The sequence below is a fragment of the Diachasma alloeum genome, unplaced genomic scaffold (assembly GCF_001412515.2).
Source record: "Diachasma alloeum isolate Michigan unplaced genomic scaffold, Dall2.0 Dall_scaffold_00308, whole genome shotgun sequence".
Taxonomy (NCBI): domain Eukaryota; kingdom Metazoa; phylum Arthropoda; class Insecta; order Hymenoptera; family Braconidae; genus Diachasma; species Diachasma alloeum.
Window position 1 is genome coordinate 178,888 of NW_021680447.1, and position 21,828 is coordinate 200,715.

General features: G+C 34.4%; 3 protein-coding genes across 3 annotated transcripts in view; 1 reads left to right on the plus strand and 2 right to left on the minus strand.

Annotated features, from left to right (window-relative positions):
• Positions 1-1,314: 1,314 nt before the first annotated feature.
• LOC107039835 (actin, clone 403) lies at positions 1,315-7,984 on the minus strand. Its single transcript, XM_015259662.2, has 4 exons — positions 7,726-7,984; positions 3,616-3,994; positions 3,229-3,464; positions 1,315-2,006 (listed from the first exon to the last, which is right to left on the minus strand). Exons 1-4 carry the CDS (start codon positions 7,849-7,851, stop codon positions 1,617-1,619), a joined length of 1,131 nt encoding a protein of 376 aa, XP_015115148.1. The 5' UTR covers positions 7,852-7,984; the 3' UTR covers positions 1,315-1,616.
• Positions 7,985-12,437: 4,453 nt separating this feature from the next.
• LOC107039861 (histone acetyltransferase KAT2A) lies at positions 12,438-20,411 on the minus strand. The gene is made up of 5 exons (XM_015259701.2): positions 19,936-20,411; positions 18,465-19,531; positions 16,314-16,747; positions 14,738-15,586; positions 12,438-12,929 (listed from the first exon to the last, which is right to left on the minus strand). Exons 2-5 carry the CDS (start codon positions 19,427-19,429, stop codon positions 12,736-12,738), a joined length of 2,442 nt encoding a protein of 813 aa, XP_015115187.1. The 5' UTR covers positions 19,430-19,531; positions 19,936-20,411; the 3' UTR covers positions 12,438-12,735.
• Positions 20,412-20,446: 35 nt separating this feature from the next.
• Positions 20,447-21,828, plus strand: part of LOC107039862 (protein shuttle craft) — a 10,230-nt gene continuing 8,848 nt past the window's right edge. The window contains exon 1 of the mRNA XM_015259704.1: positions 20,447-20,489. The gene's annotated coding sequence lies outside the window, so the exon portion shown is untranslated. The remainder of the gene's footprint in view (positions 20,490-21,828) is intronic.

Below are 21,828 nucleotides of genomic sequence, written 5' to 3' on the forward strand. Positions count from 1 at the left end.
CCTTGATTTTTATTTTATTGAGGAGAAACCTGTGGGATTAATTCCTTTTGAGGATTTATGAAAAGAAATGGGACAACTTTGTGAATATCTTGGAAACTAATAGATTGAGAGGACGATGTTAGGAGTTATTTTTTTGGAGCCTAAGACATTCTCTACAAAAATTTCTTCTAACAGTGTAACAGTAGGAATGGAAGAGGAAAATTATTCATGGGAAATGAATAGAAAATTTGAATATAATTCTGTAAATATCTCAGAAACAAGTAGATTTAGGAGAAAATGTCGAAAGATTTTTTTCTCAAGATGAATCAAAGAAAAAACTATTCTCTAATAATTATAAATGCGTTTGGAGGAGAAAGCCAAAAGATCTTTTTTGTAGAACATGAAGTTTTCTGCAAAAAATGTCTTGTAATGTTTTCCTTCAAATACGTTTTCAAAAATCTACAGATGAGAATGACTTATTCGAATAAGTAGAACGATTGAAGAAGTGCGAATAAAAGAAAATGATGGGGTTAAATCTTTCTTTTATTTTATTGAGAAGAAAACTGGGATTAATCTCTTTTGAGAATTTACGGGAAGAAATGAGATTTTGTGAACATCTTGGAAATTAATAAACTGAGAGAATGATGTTGGGAGTTTTTTTTTAGTTCAAGAAATTCTTTACAAAAATGTCTTTCTTAGGCTCTTCTAAATCTACTAGTAGTGAAGATGTTTGCAAGAGGAATGCAAAAGGAAAATTATTATTGGAAAATGAATAGAAAATTTAAATACAATTCTGCAAATATTTCAGAAACAAGTAGATTTAGGAAAAATGTTAAGAGTTTTTATAGAGTGTATAATAATCCTTATAAAAAGGACTTTCTGACATTGTCTCCCAGGTCTACTAGTTTAAAAAAAATTCCAAAGGGAATGAAAGGAAACATTTGTTAAAAAGTTGGGAAAACAAAATTATTCTGCAGTATATCTCAGAAACGAGTAGATAGCAAAAAAAATGTCAAAAGATTTTTTTTAAAGAGCATGAAGTATTCTACGGAAAATATCTCATAACATTCTTTCTTCAATCTACCATTTACTCAGATATTCCCAAGATAACTCAATGAAAAACGCAATTCTCTAATAATAATGAATAGGTTTAGAGGAAAAAGTCAAAAGAACTCTTTTGTAGAACATGAAATTCTTTGCAAAAAATGTCTTATAAAATTTCCGTCCAAAATCGACAGATGAGAATGACCTATTCCACACTTCATCAAACTAATGCATAATTCATAAACAAACTACTTATAAATTTCACCTAAGTACTAAAAAAATGAGAATAAATTATTGAAACAGTGCAAATTATATTTCAAACTGCGATACATTTTCACTTAAACTTTCAAGCTCTTAAAAACTAACAAATTACCACTAAAAAAAGTAATAAAGCCTTGCTTATTCAAAATTTTCGATAGATTCTAGTAACAAATTGGCCTTAATCAAGTAACATTCAATTAATCGAATGAAGAAAAGAAAGAAAAATTAATTTGACGAATTAATCACCTCGATTAGTAGGTAATAAATAAATATATTTTGATTAAACGTTCGGTCCGAGGGACAGAGGAAATTTACTCAGAGTGTGGTCCAGCTTAGAAGCATTTTCTGTGGACAATTGATGGTCCAGACTCGTCGTACTCCTGCTTGGATATCCACATTTGCTGGAATGTACTGAGACTCGCGAGAATCGAGCCACCAATCCATACTGAGTACTTCCTCTCTGGTGGTGCAATTATCTTAATTTTCATGGTCGAAGGAGCGAGTGCAGTGATCTCCTTCTGCATTCTGTCGGCAATACCAGGATACATGGTGGTACCGCCAGATAGAACTGAATTTGCGTAAAGATCTTTACGAATATCGACGTCACACTTCATTATTGAGTTGTAAGTGGTCTCGTGAATTCCACAGGACTCCATGCCCAGAAAGCTTGGCTGGAACATTGCCTCGGGACAGCGGAAACGTTCGTTACCGATGGTAATTACCTAGTGAGCGAACGTAATGAATTAGACAAGGTTTCCCTTCAAACACAATTTTTTAATTTTGCAAAATTTGATCAAAAATTTTGTTTGAAAATTCTGTTGAATTATGTCAGTTCTTTGATGATTCTATTCTCATAGAAAAACATTTCATTGAAAAACCTAGGTAATTTGTTGGGCAATTATGTTGAATTTCTACTGAAGTTTCTATTAATTTTTAGCTGATTCTATTTCATTGAAATGTTGAATGGAAAATATTCTATAGGAAAAGTCGACAGAATTCGATTTTTTTGTACCACTTTTTCTATTGAGATATTTGTATGGAATTTCATCGACTCAAATTTTCTAAGTGTTTTTGTTTGATCATCTTGATGAAAAGAAGAGAAAAATAGAATGAAGAAAACTTGGAAAATTTTAGCCGAGGAAATTCTGTAGAAAAAAATTATAGAATCTAATATTTGCAATTCATTGTATCGAGATATTTTCTGCAGAAATCTTCGGCATGATTTTTCCTAGTTGGTTTTACTTCATTTTTTCTTCTCTCATTCATAAAATTAAGTAAAAAACGTTGAAAAAGTAAACTTGGAAAAAAGCGAACTAAAAAAATTTAATCAAATCAGTTAAATTTGTTATTTTTCCATTTTTCTCACTATTTGAAAAATTCTACAGCTTTTTGTTGTAGAATAGAATAATCGGTATTGAAAGATCAAATTCAATAGTTTTTTTCTACACAATTTTCTCAATTGTATTTTTCTATTAAAAAACGCATAGAAATAGTGCGCAATTTTTCAATAGAATAGTTTAAAACACTAACGTAATTACATAATTACTCTCAAAAATTAAATCTCTAAAATTGAGGAAAATGGACGTTGAAAATGTAGAATTGGGAAAACGTGATTGGAAAAAATTGAATTAATTCAATTCATTTGTTATTTTTTCATTCTTTGTCCACTCCACTTCCCTCTCTCATTGCAAAAATCGAGGGGAAAAAGTAGAGAATTTCTATTGAAAATCAAACTCTATTAATTTTTTACAGACACTATTTTCTCCCGAACTTTTCTATAAAAAACGCATAATAGAAAAGCTGCAATTGTATTTTTCAATGAAATGGTTAAAAAAACTAATACAATTTCCGATAAAAGTGCAATTAGAATGCTCCAGCGAATGCACTAGATTGTTCGATGAATTTTTTTCGGCCCATGTCATCAAAAACAATAAAAAAAATTACTTGTCCATCAGGAAGTTCATAGCTCTTCTCAAGAGCGCTAGATTCCGCAGCAGTTGCCATTTCCTGTTGAAAATCAAGGGCAACGTAGCACAATTTCTCCTTAATATCCCTAACGATCTCACGCTCAGCAGTTGTTGTGAATGAATATCCACGCTCAGTAAGTATCTTCATCAAATAATCCGTCAAATCCCTTCCAGCAAGATCCAAACGTAGAATAGCGTGTGGCAGTGCATACCCTGAATACCAAAATAAGTCAATTAATCTCAGATAATCGTATTCTCATGCCAAAAAAAGGATAAATGAGAGAACTAGATTCCATTTATGGGTGTAGAAAATAAATGTTTTTTTGATGCCGTAAAAAGGTGAGTAGGTATAGTGAGGATTTACCTTCGTAAATGGGCACAGTGTGGGAAACACCGTCACCACTGTCCAAGACAATGCCAGTTGTTCTTCCGGATGCATAGAGCGATAGGACTGCCTGAATGGCAACGTACATTGCTGGTGAATTGAAAGTTTCGAACATAATTTGGGTCATTTTTTCGCGATTTGCTTTTGGATTCAGGGGGGCCTCGGTCAGGAGGACTGGGTGCTCCTCGGGGGCAATGCGAAGCTCGTTGTAGAATGTGTGGTGCCAGATTTTTTCCATGTCATCCCAGTTTGTCACGATACCGTGCTCGATCGGGTACTTCACGGTGAGGACACCTCGCTTACTCTGGGCCTCGTCACCCACGTAGGAGTCCTTCTGGCCCATCCCCACCATTATTCCCTTTGGAGATTCATTAACATTTTAAAGGTCTTTATTGACATATATAACAATCAGGTACATCGAGTAACAGTATCACAATGAGCTTGGACATAAATAGTTAGTGCATAAAGAGTATTTTGCAATGCATTTTGCAGAAAGATTGCGAATTTTTATTTTGTGGTGCTTAAGGATATCCAAGTACTTTGGCTATTTTTTCTCCACTGAAATGCTTTTTTACTTTTGTAGTCGAACAGCAGAGCTTTCATTTGAGCCCCATTTGAACCCAAGTTTCCGGACATTTTACAATGATTTTATTATTTAAACTTTGCAGGTCTGAATTTGAATCTCGATATTTAACCGTTAGAAAACATTTTAAAAATTTGAAAAGAGAATTAGAAAGTTTACTTTTGGAGTAAGATTGATGAAATAATTAAAAAATTGCATTTTTTGAAAATTACGAGCATTTTCTATAAATAACTTATAAACAATTTTCCACCACAAAAATCATTTGTTCGGAATCGTAACAAATTTATTCATATTCAGCATTTTACCAGAAATCGATTTCACACCTAAAAAAATTAGGTTTCCGAAAGATTAAACAATTTCAATTATTTATTTATAAACAATGAATGTTGAAAAAAATAATAATTCTGTGCAAAATGTAATTTGAATGAATATTCATGATTTTTTTCAAATTTTTCTCACGCAATTTAATTGACAAATTTGATGATTGAAAATGGTTGAATCTATAGTGCGGGCTGTACCAAACTGTAAAAGATACTTTGGATATCCTTAAGGAGTATGGAAAAAGAAACAGAATACGTTGCGTAGGGAAAAATTTAAGGATCAAAGAAAAAAACTCTATTTCAGAAAAAAAAAACCCTATTTCTATTACCTTTGGAGAGAATTTTTTTAAGATTTTTTAGGGGTCTCTGGGAATTTAATGCAACGATTCATGCACCAAAAAATTTAATGGAAAAACCTGGCGAATTTGTTAGAAAATTTTATTGAATTTCTATTGAAGTGGCATGAAAAAATCCAGTTCTATCAATTTTTCGTACAGAAGATTTTCCATTGAACATTTCTATCAAAAAAAGACAAGCAGATAAATTGCAGAACTCGTCAATACAGTAGCGAAGTGGTAAAACGGTTTAAGTCGACTTATCTCCCAGTTGAGTTTTTGAGGAATATTTCCAAATCTAAGGGAGATAGCGAAATTTTCGTAATAACATTTGTTGTAGCTCTCTATCGGCTTTACAAAAAAGTTATAATAATAATTTCGCTATGTCCCTTAGATTTCGAGATATTCATTGAAAAATGAATAGTCAATAGACATAATTGACTTGTACCGTTTTACCACTTCGCTACTGCATAGAACCGGCTGAAAACTGCTAGAAAATTTAATAGAAATTCAGTAGAGTAGAGTTTTATGAGATTGGCATCAATCATTATCTTAGTAATATGAGAAGTTGCAGCTTACAGTAATTTAGGTTTATTTATCGTAATTGAAATTTGAAAAATATAACAATTGGTAATTTAATTTCTCAATTATTGGTTGATAAAATAATTCGAAATTGCAAAATTAAATTGATGGCTATTTTTAAAATAAAAAAATTGGGGAGTAATGTTAAGAATTGACTTATTCCAAATTCAACTGTAATTCAAAATTTCGATTATGCCGATGTCTTAGAGTTCTTCTAGGAAATTGCTTCGTACGTGTTCGTTCGACATGTTTTATTGACTAGTAGATTTAAAGAAAAAAACAGTTGACATTTTTTAAAATTATTTTGCAATTTTTCCATTCTATTTCTGTTTTATTTCCATATCTTCTCATAAACGCACGCACGAGTAAATTTAATAAAAATACCTAGCAAATTCGTTAGAAAATTTCATCAGATTTCTATCGAACCGAGGAATTTTTATAGAATATATTTGAATAGAATAAGTGGCACGAAAAAATGCAACTCTATTGATTTTTCGTAGAGAAGATTTTCCATTGAACATTTCTATTAAAAGAAGACAAGCAGATAAATTGCAAAACTCTTCAATAGAACCGACCGAAGACTACTAAAAAATTCAATCGAAATTCAGTAAAGTTTTTCTAAAAAAATTGTTTCGTAGGTGTTCTTTCGAAATGTTTTATTGACTAGTAGATTTAATGAAAAAAAAAACGTTTGTTTGATATTTTCCTCAATCGTTTTTCAATTATTCCATTCTATTTCTTGTATATTTCTATATCTTCTCATTAACGCACGCACGAAAACTTTTAATAGAAAAACCTAGCAAATTCGATTTTTCTATTCAACTTATTCTATTGAGACATTTTCTATAGAATTTCTTCGGCTCAAATTTTCGGCATCACGGCAAAATATCAGTCTCAAAATATCACACCGCTAAATATCACATGAAAAAATATCACATGGATAAATATCATAATATGAAAATATCATTTGTGATAAATATCAGTTTTTAAAATCTCATATCATATCATATCATGTAATTTTTAAATTTTCAATAATATTAATTAATTTTTTAAATTTTCAATATATTCAATGATATTTCAATGGTTTTTCTTGATTTTTCGTCGCGTGTGTGAACACGGCCGTGTAATTCTTTCTTTCTTCGATAATTCATTGCCACAATACGGCTATTTAATTCCATTTTCAGTATGTAAACACTGCTGGGTTTTTCCCTCTCCTTATAAATCAATATATTGATTTTCTGTTTGGGTTTAGGAGAAATTGTTTGATTTGTTTTCAATTCATGTACACTCGTAATTTTTTTTTTTAATTTGTTTATGATCATTTTGGTTTGTGATATTTTTTGTGTGTGATATTTTTTACCGGTGATATTTTGTTTCGTCATATTTTGAGGCATGATTTGTTGCCGGTGATATTTTGATATGTGATATTTTGCCGTGGAGCCAAATTTTCCAAGTTTTCTTCATTATATTTTTCATAAAGATAATCAAGCAAGAAAAACTTAGAAAATTTGAGCCGATGAAATTCTATAGAAAATATCTCGACAGAATAAGTGCTACCTAGATCGGCATCAATCATTACTTTTAGTAATATTATAGAAAGGTGCACCTTATAGTAATTTAGATTTATTTAGATTATTTATTCATTTATATTTATTTAATTATTTATTTTTCATACGTGTATAGATGAATTTAATGGAATTTGAAAATTAATATAAAAATTGGTAATTTAATTTCTCAATTATTGGTTGATAAAATAATTCGAAATTTGAAAATTTAAATTGATGGTTATTTTCAAATTTATTACTTATTCCAAATTTAACTGTAATTCTAAATTTCGATTATGCCGATCTCTAAAGCGGTACAGAAAAATCGAATCCTATTCACTTTTTCCATAGAATATTTTCTATCGATCATTTCAATAGAATCAGCCAAAAAATAATAGAAACTTCAATAGAAATCCAATAGAATTGTTTAGCGAATTCGCCAGGATTCGCTAGAAAATCGACTTGAATCATTTTACCGCTTCGCTTCTAATTATCGATTAAAAACACAATAAAGCAGCAGTGTTCAATAGAATCGACCAAAAGAACAGAATTTCCAATAGAAATCCACTAGAATTTCCTATCGAAATCGCCAGACTTTTCGAAATTTTTTCACGCGCGTTTCCCTCCCGAAAACCTGATCATCAAATGAAACGAATTTGTCCAATTTCACAGATTCACTTTTAAAATGATCCCAAACCCCCCAAAAGCCGCATAAATTAATTTACTTGGTATCTGGGGCGTCCCACGATGGAGGGAAAAACCGCCCTGGGTGCATCATCCCCAGCGAAACCGGCCTTGCACATTCCGGATCCATTGTCCACCACCAGTGCAGCCACATCGTCGTCGCACATGTTGTTCCTCACAAATAAAGAAAAATCCTCACAAAAAAAAGAAAAATCCGTAAATCCTCAACGATTGACTAGAGCACACAAAAATAAGCTTTCGCAATTCTTCGATGTCTTCACGAAGTGGCCAGTGAGACACTTCTTCCACTCTTTATATCAACTCCCCTCTACGCCTTACTCGGTGGTATCCTGAGCATATATGGTAAAACGTACGTACAAACACTCTTGCTCTAAATAATCTCACAAGCCTTTTACACGTCTCCACAATTTTTTGCCGTCTATAATTGTGTCTTCTGAATGTACTCAATTGTCTCAACAAAACAATTGAAATTTTACATCTTCAATTATTTTTTTGTCGCTCGTTTTTTTGCAGATTTAGTTTCACTCCCCCATATGCTAATGAAGAATTTCCCCCGGGGCCTTTATTCCCAGAAATTCAAACTCTCTCATTTGCGGGGGAATTCATGAATAGAGTGAAGATGTGCAGTGGGATTAATTAATCCACAGCCGATTAAATTGTCGATTAATGGGTGTTGGATGTTAATTGGAGATCTCAATGACCAATTAGTCGTCTTTCGTGATTTTCAGGATCCGAGAATGAATGGAGCCGGCAAGCATTAAACAGAGCATGCAAGCGGCTGTATTTCTTCGTGAGAAAGAGGGAAAATTCAGTTTATTTAGTTCAAATGAAGATTGGCTGAATGAGGAGAGGCTAGAGGTGGATGTGGGGGGTTTGCCGGAAAATTTCGAAGATTTTTTCTGAGAGAGGGAAATTTTCTGTGGAAAAGGCCTTTCAGATTTTTCTCGTGAATTCATGGGTTCCCAGGGTATTTAGTTCTATTGAAAAGTTCTGCAGTTTATCTGTGCGAAAAATCAATAGAATTGGATTTTTTTATGCAAATTATTCTAGTGAGATATTTTCTACAGAAATTCCTTGGCGCGAATTTTCTAAATTTTGAAACCTAATAAAATTTGCTGGCGACCGTTCAGGCTATCTGGATTATCATCTATTATATCATGAAAAGAGAAAGAAGATGGAATGAAAAAAAATTATGTCGAGGAATTCCTATAGAAAATGTTTCAGTAAAAAAAAATGCATAGAAATATGAAATTCTGCAGATTTTTTTCGAGAAAACAGTTTTTATCAGACATTTTTTACCAAAATACGGCTAAAATTCTTCAAAAACTAATAGAATTTCCAACAAAAGTGCAATGGAAATCCAAAGAAAATCGTTAAATTCTCTGAAATTTTTCCATGTGAGAAAGGAAATGAAAAAAATGGAAAAAACTATGAAGTTTAAAAAAAACTCTTTTACGGACTTATTCCCTTGTACCACTGAATTTCCACTAAATAAATCATCTTAAAAATGAATTAAGAATGAAATGAGAGATGAAACTCGATAAAAAACGTTGAATCATTCAACAAATCTAAAAGAGCCGCAATATTTCATCCCGAAGAGAAGAAAAAATTCATGAATAATTCATCGACACATTGCAACAAATATCTCGGAAAATTCCATCTGCCCACAATTTTTTTGGAACTGTAAACACCCAACAATTGAACATATCCTCAATAACATTTGGAAATTTAGATCAATACCTCATGGATCCGTCCTTGACCTCGATTTGTCACAGTTCACGTTTTTACGTATCTATCGTGATGTTATGGCCTGATTAATGGACAAAACCAAATCGATACATTCGACGATTCCACCTTGGACCCTAAAAGGCGTCAAATCCCGAAGGTAAACCTCTCGAGTCGACCTTTTCCTTCCACATCAATTTATTTATTTCTCATCCTCAGGAAATGGAACTAAATTCAGTCGTAATAAAACAGAAAAATGAAAAAAAGAGACGTTCAATCATTTCTCGTTCGTTCCATTCATTTGCTCCTCAAGTACGTCGAATCGAGTCAATTACATCGACAAAAACGATCGATTAATTAGCAAACGTGTCGGGAAGAAGGTGGAGAACAGCGAGGAAAACTATCAGATAATTTTTAACGATTATTTTTCGCTGCGCCTTTCTTGCAATTGTCTCGAAAACTATTGAGTTTAGGAAACAGTATCAAGAGACTATTTTTGTAGATTACATTCTTATATTCTTCATTATATTCTTTTCAAACTATCTTCGCGCCATTTTTTCCTGAACAGATAAGTTTTGAAGATATTTGTTAAGTAGTGTTTTCACTATTTTTCACTATTTTTTGTTCTGTTCTCGTTCCTTTTAATTTACTCTCTCTTTAACATTTTGAAAGTCGCGGGATTAGCGGAAACTGTCACAAAACCTTGCTAGCAAGAATTCATTGAGTAATTCAATGAACGGGTTTCCAGAATGATTTTATGGAAAAAGATCCTTTGGGTATTTTCTCTCTCAGAATTGTAGGATAGATTTTTTGAAAGCACTGAGTCTAGAAAAGAATAGCAGAAGACAGTTTTTGTAGATCATTATATTCTTTTCAAAATGAATCTACGAATTTTTTTTCCTGAACGAATGAGTTTTGTAGATATTTGTCCCATCTTTTTTCATTATTTTTTAAAATTTTAAATTCATATTTTCTTCTTACAGTTTCTGCAAAACAACTGCATATAGAGAAAAATACCTAACGACCTCTTCTTTCTGTTTATTCTAGTTTTCGTTTCTATTAATTTAGTCTATTTAGCCTACAAGTATCTCTGGAAATTGAAGGATTAGCGAGAACTACCAAAAAACCTTGCTTGTAAGAAATTTTATGGTCTAATAACAAGGTTTCCAGGAAGACCTTTCGGAAATTTTCTCTCTTGGAATTGCAGAGTAGAATTTTATATCTTTGAATTCAATTTTCTAACATCATCAATTTTTTCCCATTCCTCTTTCAAATTTTTCTCAAGTTGATGGGCTGGGAAAAAAAGTCAGAGAACATTTTTTTGTGATATCTGGCTGAAAAGTGCACTTTTCGAAACGGTTTAGTGTGCGCAAAGCGGTTGTTTTCGGCACGTGCGTGAAGTTCACGAGCGTGCGTAAAGTGAATTCTCGTGCGTAAAGCTTCGCTTTTCCTCCAAACCGCCCAGTTCCCCAAGTATTCCCATTGAAGAATTTTCACGTCAGTAATAATCAACAAAACACGAGTTTAGTTAGGCAAAAAACGTTGAGCTGTGATCGTCGTTCCATTAAGTGACTCTCAAGACGTGCGAACACCTCTAAATCTTGATGGAGAAGGGGAGGAGTACTCGTTATGAACGCTGGATTACATCCTTTAATTAACGGTTAGGTTTAATAGTATTAATTAGACTGTAAAATAGTGCTACTCCAGTTTTGCCGGGTATAAATATAGAATTTTTCTTAATGACTTTTTTTCAGTTGTAACTCTTTGCCGACAGTATCAATACCCAGTTTCCGAAAATTCTGCATGGAGGGAAATTTTTATTGTAAACTGAGCAGAAATTTATGAATATTTTAGCATGAAAAATTAAAATGTAGTGGCGCTAATTGTCCAGATATCATTCAGGAGAAGAATTCCGAAGACTGTTAGTGTATCAAAAAATACTGAACCAAATAAAAAAATTTGCTATGATTTTTTTTCTTCTATTGGTACGATAAAAAAAATAATTTCAAAATGTAATCTTTTGAACGTTATCTCCATTGTTTTTCCATCTTCATAATCTAAAATACATTACAATTTCCACTGGATTTTACATCACGTAGGTGTCCTTAAAAAATTAGTCTGATAGTCTGAAATGATCTCCAATTGCTATTCAGTTTTACATAGCCCTGGAGTCTCCAAAAATTATGATTGTACAATCAAAAAAACGTTGAAACCAACCTGAAAATTTTCAAAGAGGACTTTTAAAAAATAATATTAAGAAATAAACCCAATAGGGAGGAAATTGCAAATTAATAATTTGATGTATCTAATGGCTGTTAGGTCGTCATTTGTCACAGTAGTCAATGGATGTCAGATTGTTAGTTACCATGATAAATTATCCATTCACCATTTCCTCTCTATCGGACTTATTTCTTAATCTTTATTAAAAACGCTCTTTGAAAATGTTCAGTTTTTTTTCCACTTTTGTTGATTGTACAATCATAATTTTTAGGAACTCTGCGTGATGTAAAATCCAATGGAAAATGTGATATATTTTGGATTATGAAGATGGAAAAACAATCGAGATAACGTTCGAAAGACAATCCACCAGGGTCTTAAGTCGAAAAACCATTGAAACGGAATATACGTCCTTTTGCCTTTCAAAAAAAAGGATTTTGCCATTCATGCCGCTTTGGCTATACAGCGATGATATTAAATAGATGGACATCGAGACAATTAAAATTTGGAAAAAATATGTAATTTCAGTTACTGATAAAAAACATATGTACACGAAACTAACTTTCCCAATGAAGAAGAAAAATCTGATGAAATACTTTGAAAAGTTGAAATAAATAAATCTTTCTTAATTAGCGCACTTATGGGATTCATTTCAAATTAATAATTCACTTACTGGAAGATTTAAATAATTAAGAAACACAATAGACAGTCATGTTGATAGATAAGTCCAACCCAAGGTCGGGAAAAAAACTGAGTTACTTAGGAAAATAACAGGTATTTAAAATACTCATTAGGTGCACATTATCCACTTTATTTCTAAATAATCAACTGGGTTGTAAAATTCAAATGGTTGTTAACATGATGGAGATAATTCTCTCCATCAGCTTAAAAAAGATCGGTAATTTTCCAAGTGCTTGTTTAAATCTGCTCAATCGGAAAAATAAAAATTCGAAGATAAAAATAAAAGAAATCTAATGTATATTGAATAGATTGAATCTTCTTAATCAGAGACGGAAATAGTGAAAATTGGAATTGGGATCACAAATTGATTGTTTATTCATTAAGGAAAACTAAAAATGGAATTCGGGTTATTTGTCCCATAGACCGATTTCCTTCATGCGCGTTCGGAAGTATTTCTCGAGGGCATTGGCACATCTGTAGTACTCAGTGTCTGGGCTGTTGTAGAGGCGACAGTTGGTGAATATCCTCGTCATGTCAGCGATGAAGAGGCGACGGGCTACGTAGTACCTCGCCTTGAGTCGATCAGTCATTGTTTTGAGGTCTTGAAACAGATTCAATTGACTATGTTAACTTAATGATGGAAATATTTCATCAATTTTTGTAATGAAAGTTGCGAATGAATTTATTCCAAGCTGAATGTCGAATTTATTCCATTTGTGAATTTAACGTCTTTTGAGATTTCTTCACACATCAAATAGTTTTCGAGATATTTATTACAAAATTGAGAGAACTGATGGCAAAAAGAATGAATTATTGAATGAAAAAAAGTATATTCACCAAATATTTAGCAGCTTTAAGAGATTAGCAGATTCAATTGACTATATCAACTTAATGATAGAATTAATGATAGAATATTTCATCAATGTTTGTCATAAAGTGGCAAATGAATTTATTCCAAGCTGAATGTCGAATTTATTCCATTTGTGAATTTAACGTCTTTTGAGATTTCTTCACACATCAAATAGTTTTCGAGATATTTATTACAAAATTGAGAGAACTGATGGCAAAAAGAATGAATTATTGAATGAAAAAAAGTATATTCCCCAAATATTTAACAGCTCTAACAGATTAGCAGATTCAATTGACTATATCAACTTAATGATAGAATATTTCATCAATTTTTGTAATAAAGTGGCGAATGGATTTATTCCAAGCTGAATGTCGAATTTATTCCATTTGTGAATTTAACGTCTTTTGAGATTTCTTCACACATCAAATAGTTTTCGAGATATTTATTACAAAATTGACAGAACTGATGGCAAAAAGAATGAATTATTGAATGAAAAAAAGTATATTCTCCAAATATTTAGCAGCTTTAAGAGATTAGCAGATTCAATTGACAATATCACCTTAATGATAGAATCAATGATAGAATATTGCATCAATTTTTGTAATGAAGTGGCGAATGGATTTATTCCAAGCTGAATTTATTCTATTTGTAAAATTATCGAGATGAGGAGATAGTCGACGACAAAATGTAAAGAGACTTCTTTCCTAGTCCCTTATCATTCCATTAAAACCAGGTATTTTAATATTTTGTCATAAACTAAATAGTTTTCGAGATATTCATGATACAATTAAGAGAATCGATGAAACAAACATGATTGAACGAAGAAAATTATATTCCCCTGATGTCTAACAGCTTTAGAACACTAGTAGATTCAGGAGCTGTCGAGAGACATTATTATCAGTCCTTGAAAAATCCTTCAAAAAGATCTCTTACCAGTTCTTTATAAATTCATTAGCTTTTATGATATTTTCTAGTAATTTGAACGAAGGAAATTTGTGAAAAAAACTTCACAAAATCAATAGGAAACTATTTCGTGAATGTCTCTGAAAGTAATAAATCCAAAAAATATATAAAATATTTGCTTAAATAGTTGTTTTATTGGAAACTGTCGAAAGAAATTTTCTCATTCCTAAGATATTTACAAACGAAGTACAGAGAGTCTATAACTTGAATCAAGGAACAGAAAAAATTGTCAAAATCGTTCAAGAACGTCTGATCCTTAAAATTTCTTCCAAGAAAGTTTCACAACATCTCTCCATAAATTCAATAGTTTCCAAGACATTTGCGAAAGACTTGGAAGAAAGACATCAGTGATAAGACTCCTTAAAACCTAAAAAAACATCTAACAGATATCTCTCAACCTACCAGATTTGAAAAAAAACTAAAACGTTTCTTATGAGTTTCTATCGTTTCGAAAATTTCCTCCCAAAAATTCCTCAACAATTCAATTCAACTCCCTCTAAAAACTTGAATCTAACTAAAGCCTCCTCATCCCCTTTTACCTCCCCTCTCCAAACCTCCCTCACTCCTCCCCCTTAAATAATAACGCTTTCACTCACCCATAGGATATTTAATATGATCATAATAATCAGGCACAACATTCTTGTCCACGGGCTTGAGGAAAGGCCAAGCAGTGCTGTGATTCTTGACACTATTAAGCACATTCTTCAAGGCATTGTACAACGAATCAGTGATATCGAGGCACGCCTCCATGGGTTCAGGGCCCTGAGTCCCTTTGGCAACGCCCCTGGTCCTGGTCTGAGCGTAGCTCTTCCAGCCAGTCTCCCTGATCCCAGGGATGGCCTCCACAGGGATTCCCCTGACCCCCTCCTTGAAGCAAGTCAGCCCAGGATGGACCTTCTGTATCTCCTGCTGTCTCTGCTGAATCAGCTTCTTGACAATCTCCTTCTGCTTTCTGATAACCGCAGTGAACTCGGTGTAAACGATCTTGGCGTTGAGCTCGCAGTGCATCAGGGTGGCCCCCTCGTAATCCTTAATGTACCCTTGGTACATCAGTCGAGGGAGCTTAATGTCCTTGCTGAAGCCCTGCTTCTTGAAATAACCAATGGCAAATTCGTCTGCGAACGTGAGGAAGTGCAGAATGTTGTTCTTGATGTGGTAGTCCTTCAGCATGTTCATCAAGTGGGTGCCGTAGCCTTTCACTTGCTCCTGGCTGGTCACTGCGCAGAAGACGATCTCGGTGAAGCCCTGGGTGGCGAACATCCTGAAGCAAATGCCTCCGATTGGTCGACCGTCTTTTATCAGAGCGAGGGTCTTGTGCTTTGGGTCGAAGACTAGTTGTGAGATGTACTCCTTGGGCATGCGGGGCAACTGGTGGCTGAAGACGTTGTGCAGACCGATCAACCAGAGCATCGTTTGCTTGGAGACTGGTTGTGTCAGGCTGTTACCTGGTGGAGAATGCAAATGCTTGTATTTTCGAGATCAAACAAATCTTTCTTAATTAACGTACTCGTGGAATTCATTTCAAATAATTCAATTGCTGGAAGGGTTCAGTAATTAAGGATATCCTGGTATTTTTTACAGTTTGGTACAGACCACATTGTAGATTCGACCATTTTCAATCGTCAAATTTGTCAACTGAATTGCGCGAGGAAAAATTTAAAAAGAAATGAATATTCAGATTCATTCAAATTTGATTTTGCACAGGATTATTATTTTTTAAACATTCGCTGTTTATGAATGGTTAAAATTGTTTAATCTTTTGGAAACGTTATTTTTTTAGGCATGAAAATGCTTTCTGGTTAAATTTTGAATATAAATTTGTTACGATTTCCAACAAATGATTTGTATGATGGAAAATTGAAAAAACGTACAGTATGACTTCATAATACTTTTTCAATTGCCTATAACTTATTAATTTTTCATTATTTATTGAAAAAGAAATGTGTAGGATATGTTTCATGCCATTTTCATTTCCAGCAATAAAAAAAATAAAAATAAATGTAATTGGGAAGTGAATGAATTGATAGTAAATTACAAGTGAAAATTCTGGGAATTCGTTCAAATTTTTTGGATAAAATTATAAAAAATTATGGAAAAGATGGAGAAAAATTTGGAAAATAATGAATAATGAAAAGACATAAATTTCTAAAGAATTCCAAGTCAAACTATTACCTATCACCTGGAACTCGATGATCTTTCGACTCTCCTCTATCTTCGCCGTCTCGTCTCGTGGAACATTAGGAGGGAAGACTGCATCTGGACCACACATGTAGTTAGGATCATTGATTGTGGCGATTATCTCGGAGACTGTGTCCTCTGGGAGGTCCTCGAAGGGGTCCTCCACTCGCCGACGTTTCGCCTCCGGGCGACCCTCGGGGTGAGGGCGCTTCTCCGTGAGCTTCTTGATACCTGGGGAGATGTTGATGGTTGTGTACGTGGAGGAGTCGTTCGGGGGCACTGTGACCTTCTCGAATTCTCCGGTGCGACGTGTGAGGAGAGACTTGGAGTCTGTGGAGACGTGGAGATGGGGCGGGGGGACCTGCTTGAATTCTGGGTCCCAGATTGGGGAGTCCGAGTAGATTTCAACTTCTAGCATCGAGAGGAATCTGAAAAATGGATAATTTATTTCAAAGAGTTTACTTTTAAGGTCCGAGTGTATCATATTTCGAACTGATCTGATTTGTTTTTTTTTTTATTTTCATAATCTAAAATGTTCTGAATTGCCATTCAGTTTTACATAGCCCTGGAGTCTCCAAAAATTATGATTGTACAATCGAAAAAACGTTGAATCAAACTGAATATTTTCAAAGAGCGTTTTTAAATAATATTGGGAGTTAAACCCAAAAAAGAGAAAATTACAAATTAATAATTTACAGTATCTAATGGCTGTTCAGTCGTCATTTGTCTCAGTAGTCAATGCCTGTCAGATTGTTAGTTGCCATGATAAATTATCCATTCACAATTTCCTCTCTGTCGGACTTATTTCCTAATCTTTATTAAAAATTCTCTTTGAACATGTTCAGTTTTTTTTTACTGTTTTTGATTGTGCAATCATAATTTTTAGGGACACCTACGTGATGTAAAATCCAGTGGAAATTGTGATATATTTTAGATTATAAAAATGGAAAAACACTCGAGAACATTTTCACAAGCACATGACTATTTTTTCCTTCTCATCACAAATCACAAATCTTCACAACCCTCTTTCCTTTTATTTCCATTTTTAAATATTACAATTATATTGAATTATGGAATGATTATGCTACATGTGACCTTGAATGAACTGCATCCACAATTATTAACATTTAGAATTATTCCTAGTTATTTTACCTAAAAAAATGTCAAATTAAAGAAATTGAAAAATAATGAAAGGGGCTCATTCAAGCTCATGTGTAGCATAAACATCTTATAATTCAACATAACTGTAATCTTTAGAGATGAACTTGGAGTATCTGGGACTGACTGGCCTGGAGAAATACGCTCCTAAAACAAGTTGATATCTCGATTTTTGCACAAGCTAAAGAGATTACCAATTTTTTTAAATGAAAAAACGGAAAAACGGGAATATCTCGAAAACTTTGTATGAACGGGCGTATTCGAAACGAATACTTTGGAAAAAAATTGAAATCGGTCCGCTAGTTTTGAAGATCTTTGCGAAAAATCATTTGAAAAAGAATAGATGTTTCTCAAAAACTATTAGATTCAATCTGACAAAATTTCATATTTTTTGGGAATTACTTTAGCCACTTAATTACTTAATTCTCTAAACAATAAGATTATAAATTCGAAATTTGTATTAAATTCAAGAACGCATGGTATGGCTATTTTTTTATAACAAGCCATACCAGAGTTTAGCGTTACCTAGGGTTCGCGAGGTGGACGTAGCTGGTATGTGAGCTCCAAAAAGTCAAAATAATAAATTAATTTTTGATTAGTCAATTCGTGACTTCTAAATAATGGGCAACCTAGGTAGCTAATATGAATTTAAATTTCTTAAAGACACTTCATGTAATAGTTATGGGTCCTCAGGTAGGTGTAGCTCCTCCCTTCAAGAGGTATATAATTTTTTTTTAATTATAAATTGGACATAAAATTGGACATGCTCACATACAGACCTGGTCTCCAAATTTCTACATAATTTCCAATTAAAATTAGACAATACGAAAATTGTACATTTACAATGCTTTCATTCAGAACCAAAAATCCATTCTTCTCCCATGAAAATGATTCCTCCGCAAAAATAATTTATTTTCTGAGTGTATGCTATTGTTTCTGTAACCAATAAATAAATTACTTAATTCATTTAGACCCCTCCCTACTCACTTGGGAAAATGTGTAAGCACCAGCACTCTCTTATCCGGCGACATCCTATCCCTCTCGCTGTGGCACTTATCCATCAGCTGTCTGCACACCGACTTGAAGACAGCCCTCAGCATAGTCCTCCCAAACACCAGAGTAGTATCATAATGCGGCAGAGAGTCGCAGAAGGCAGGGACATGACAGAACACCAGCCACCTCGTGTAATTGATCTTGTACGCAGGTGCCTCCTCGTCGTTCCCAGTGGTCCTCCTGGCGCTGGGGGTCTCAAAGTTCCAGTGATTCAAGCAGTGCAGGAACATCTTCGCCAGGTCGTACATGGCCTGCCACTCCCTCTGCGTCAGGTGGCCGAACTTATACAGAACGAAATTGGTGATGGCTTTGGCAATACTAGGTCTCTCGAACGGTGGCTGCCCCAGTGGTCCCTCGATAACAGGTTTCGTCATCGACAAAATGCACTTTCTCAACAGCTTGAACAGGTAATAGTACACTTTCTTGGTGTCTGGGTCCTCCTCCCTGTGCATCCCCATGAATATATTGTCGACATCCACCACCATCCCCAGCAGTTTATTGATCTCGTCGTCATTCTGCTTCGGCAGGTGACTTATGTGACTCTCCAGAGTATGTGTGCAGCTTCTGCAGGGGTCGGAGAAGTTGGCAATCGGTTGGAGATCGCTTTTGGGGCTCTTCACCACCTGCTGACTGTTCTTCCAGCCGTTGCACTTGCAGTCCTCCACCTGGCAGGCGCTGTAGTTCGCCAGCTTCAGGAGCTTCTTCACCTGGGGCCAGTTGAAGACGTGCTGCTTGCGCTGCTGGATCCTCTGGAGATTGTTCTGGCGACTCGCCTGGTCTGGAGGCCTGGGGGAAGTCACCTCACCGTTCGACAGGGGTTGGGCTGAGGTGGACGAGACTGACTGGCCTGCCTCCTCGGTGGGAACTGCTGCTGTTCGGTTTATCTCGTCTGAGGACATGTTGAACGCACTTGGGGGGCGATGCCCCAGGACTTTTGGCGAGGGTTTTCTTCACGACTGATGAATCTTCTGATGATACTGGTCGAAATGACAATCGTTCAGCTGGGGATTTAATCACATTTTATTGGAGCACTCACGTATATCTTTTGTCGATGATTTTTTTCAGATCATTTTCTTTTCTTTAATGTTTTTCAATAATCTTGGCCAAGATGATTTTACTGTTCGAGACTTCAGGTGGGTATTTAATTACATTTTCTACAAGTATTTAAGGTTTTTTTTTTCTTTTTATAGATGAAGGGAGAGACTCACGTGGGGGTGTGACACCCCAGTGTATTTACTAAAGATTTTCTTCAGAACTTCCTGATGATGCTGGTGAGGATGTTAATTATGAGGGGAGTATTGTCCTTCGAGACTTTCAGTAATTGTTCGACGACGTTTAATCCTTATGATTTCTAGGGTTCATTCTTGGGGAATGCAGGCCAGATGATTCTTTGGGAGTGACTCACGTGAGATAGTGACATCCCAGGGCTGTTGTCAATTATTTTCTGCAGGTCCTTCTGATGATTTGGTTAAGATGATGTAGTGAATGTATTGTTCTTCAAGGTTTCAACTGGAGTTTGTCACATTGCTTTATCGTTTTTAGTATTTTTTTTTCGTTTAGAGAAGAGGGTGTGGAAGGGGTGAGAGGTTTATCCACTTCAGCAAGGTTCAGGGCCACTGTCAACTAGTTTTAAGCTTGTATTTGGGTTTTTGAAGGGTTTGTTGCAGAAAGATATCCTTTTTGGGGGTTAGTTCAAAGCTCACACGAGACTTTTGGGGGTTTTTAATTTTTTAGGGGAGAGTTTGGGGGTTGGAAGAGTGCCGGGAGGTGTCGGGAGAGTTTTCGAGGGCTGTTGGGGTTGAAAAAAATGTTTTAAGGGGATTTAGTTGATGGTTTCTCTGTGTTGTGTTTATGCAGTTGACTGGGGGATGGCTACTGACAGTGACGCCATTTTTACGCACTGTCATATGGTGATTCGAGGAATTGCCGCAGTTGCTGAGGACTCTTTGGACTGAATTGGTGAGTATTTTTCGGGTTTTCGGAGTATTCGATGGGGTGAAATCCTTTGATTATTGAGTTTCGTTTTTTCGGTGCTGTAATTTTGGCTTGAATTGTTGGGAAGATGATTGTTGATGATTTTTTAGAGCAAGTGGGGGGATTGAACATTCAGTGAGAACGTTCAGGTTATGTGCTCCTTTCACTACTCCAAAATGCATCAGGAAATGTTCGAAAACTCTTGAAAATCATTAACAATGTCCTTTCAGTTTTTATAATGTGCAAAATGGAGAACGAAAAGATTACAAAACTTCCGTTTGGACGAAGTGCTTTCAAAGATATTAGAAAGTTTACTTCAAGAAAAAAAATCACCAAAAAATGTCACTCTTTTCATTTGCGTGTCTCGTGTCTCCGAAAAATCATGGAATGCTGTAGAAAGATGAGGAATAAGAAAATTTGAGAATTATCTGGAAGACTCTTCAATGCTACAAGCATTGTTGAATTGATGTAGAATTAATTTGTATGACTTTCCGAAATGTTCTAAATCACTAACGAAACTAATCGCATTCTATCTCGCGATATCTTTGCTGTATCTCGAGACTGGATATTTTTTCTATACATTGAGAGAAAAACGAACAAGTTCACAGAAAGTCTTGTTCGGGCCAACGAAATCGCTAGTTGAAAATTATCAAAAAATAAATTATTTGAATTGCTTTGCTGTCCATGACAATGAAATATTTGGCTCAAGGGTCGGATGATTCACATGAGACAGTGTCTTTTTAGTTTGCAAATATCTGTTATGGAGGGAAATTTGTCAACAAATATTTTTTTTAATATACAATATGTAATAGAGTACTATATGGATTATGAAATATAATGTACATAATAAAAAAAAATGATAAACTGATAACAATAATAACATACATTGAGTATACGATATTGTGCTATATTACATATACCATTGTATATGCATAAAGTATTATCGTAATATCTTTAAAGTATGCTATCATCATTTCAGTAGCGAAGTCAAACGGTTTAAGTCGATTTTGGCTATTGCCCAGTTTTCAATGAATATCTCAAAATCTAAGGGAGATAGCAAAATTTTTCTCATGACCTTTTTAGTATCCCCCAATTCGCTCTACAAAAAAGGCTATTACGAAAATTTCGCTATCTCCCTTCAATTCGGAAATATTTCTGGAAAACTCAACTAAAGATTCAATTGACTTAAACCGTTTGACCACTTCGCTACTGATTTATAAAAAATCTGATGACACAATACCCCGAATAGATTGGCTTCAAAAAACGTTACACTGGATTTTTTATTCAAGGAACTGTTCCTCCGTGCCCACCTTCCCCCCCCCCC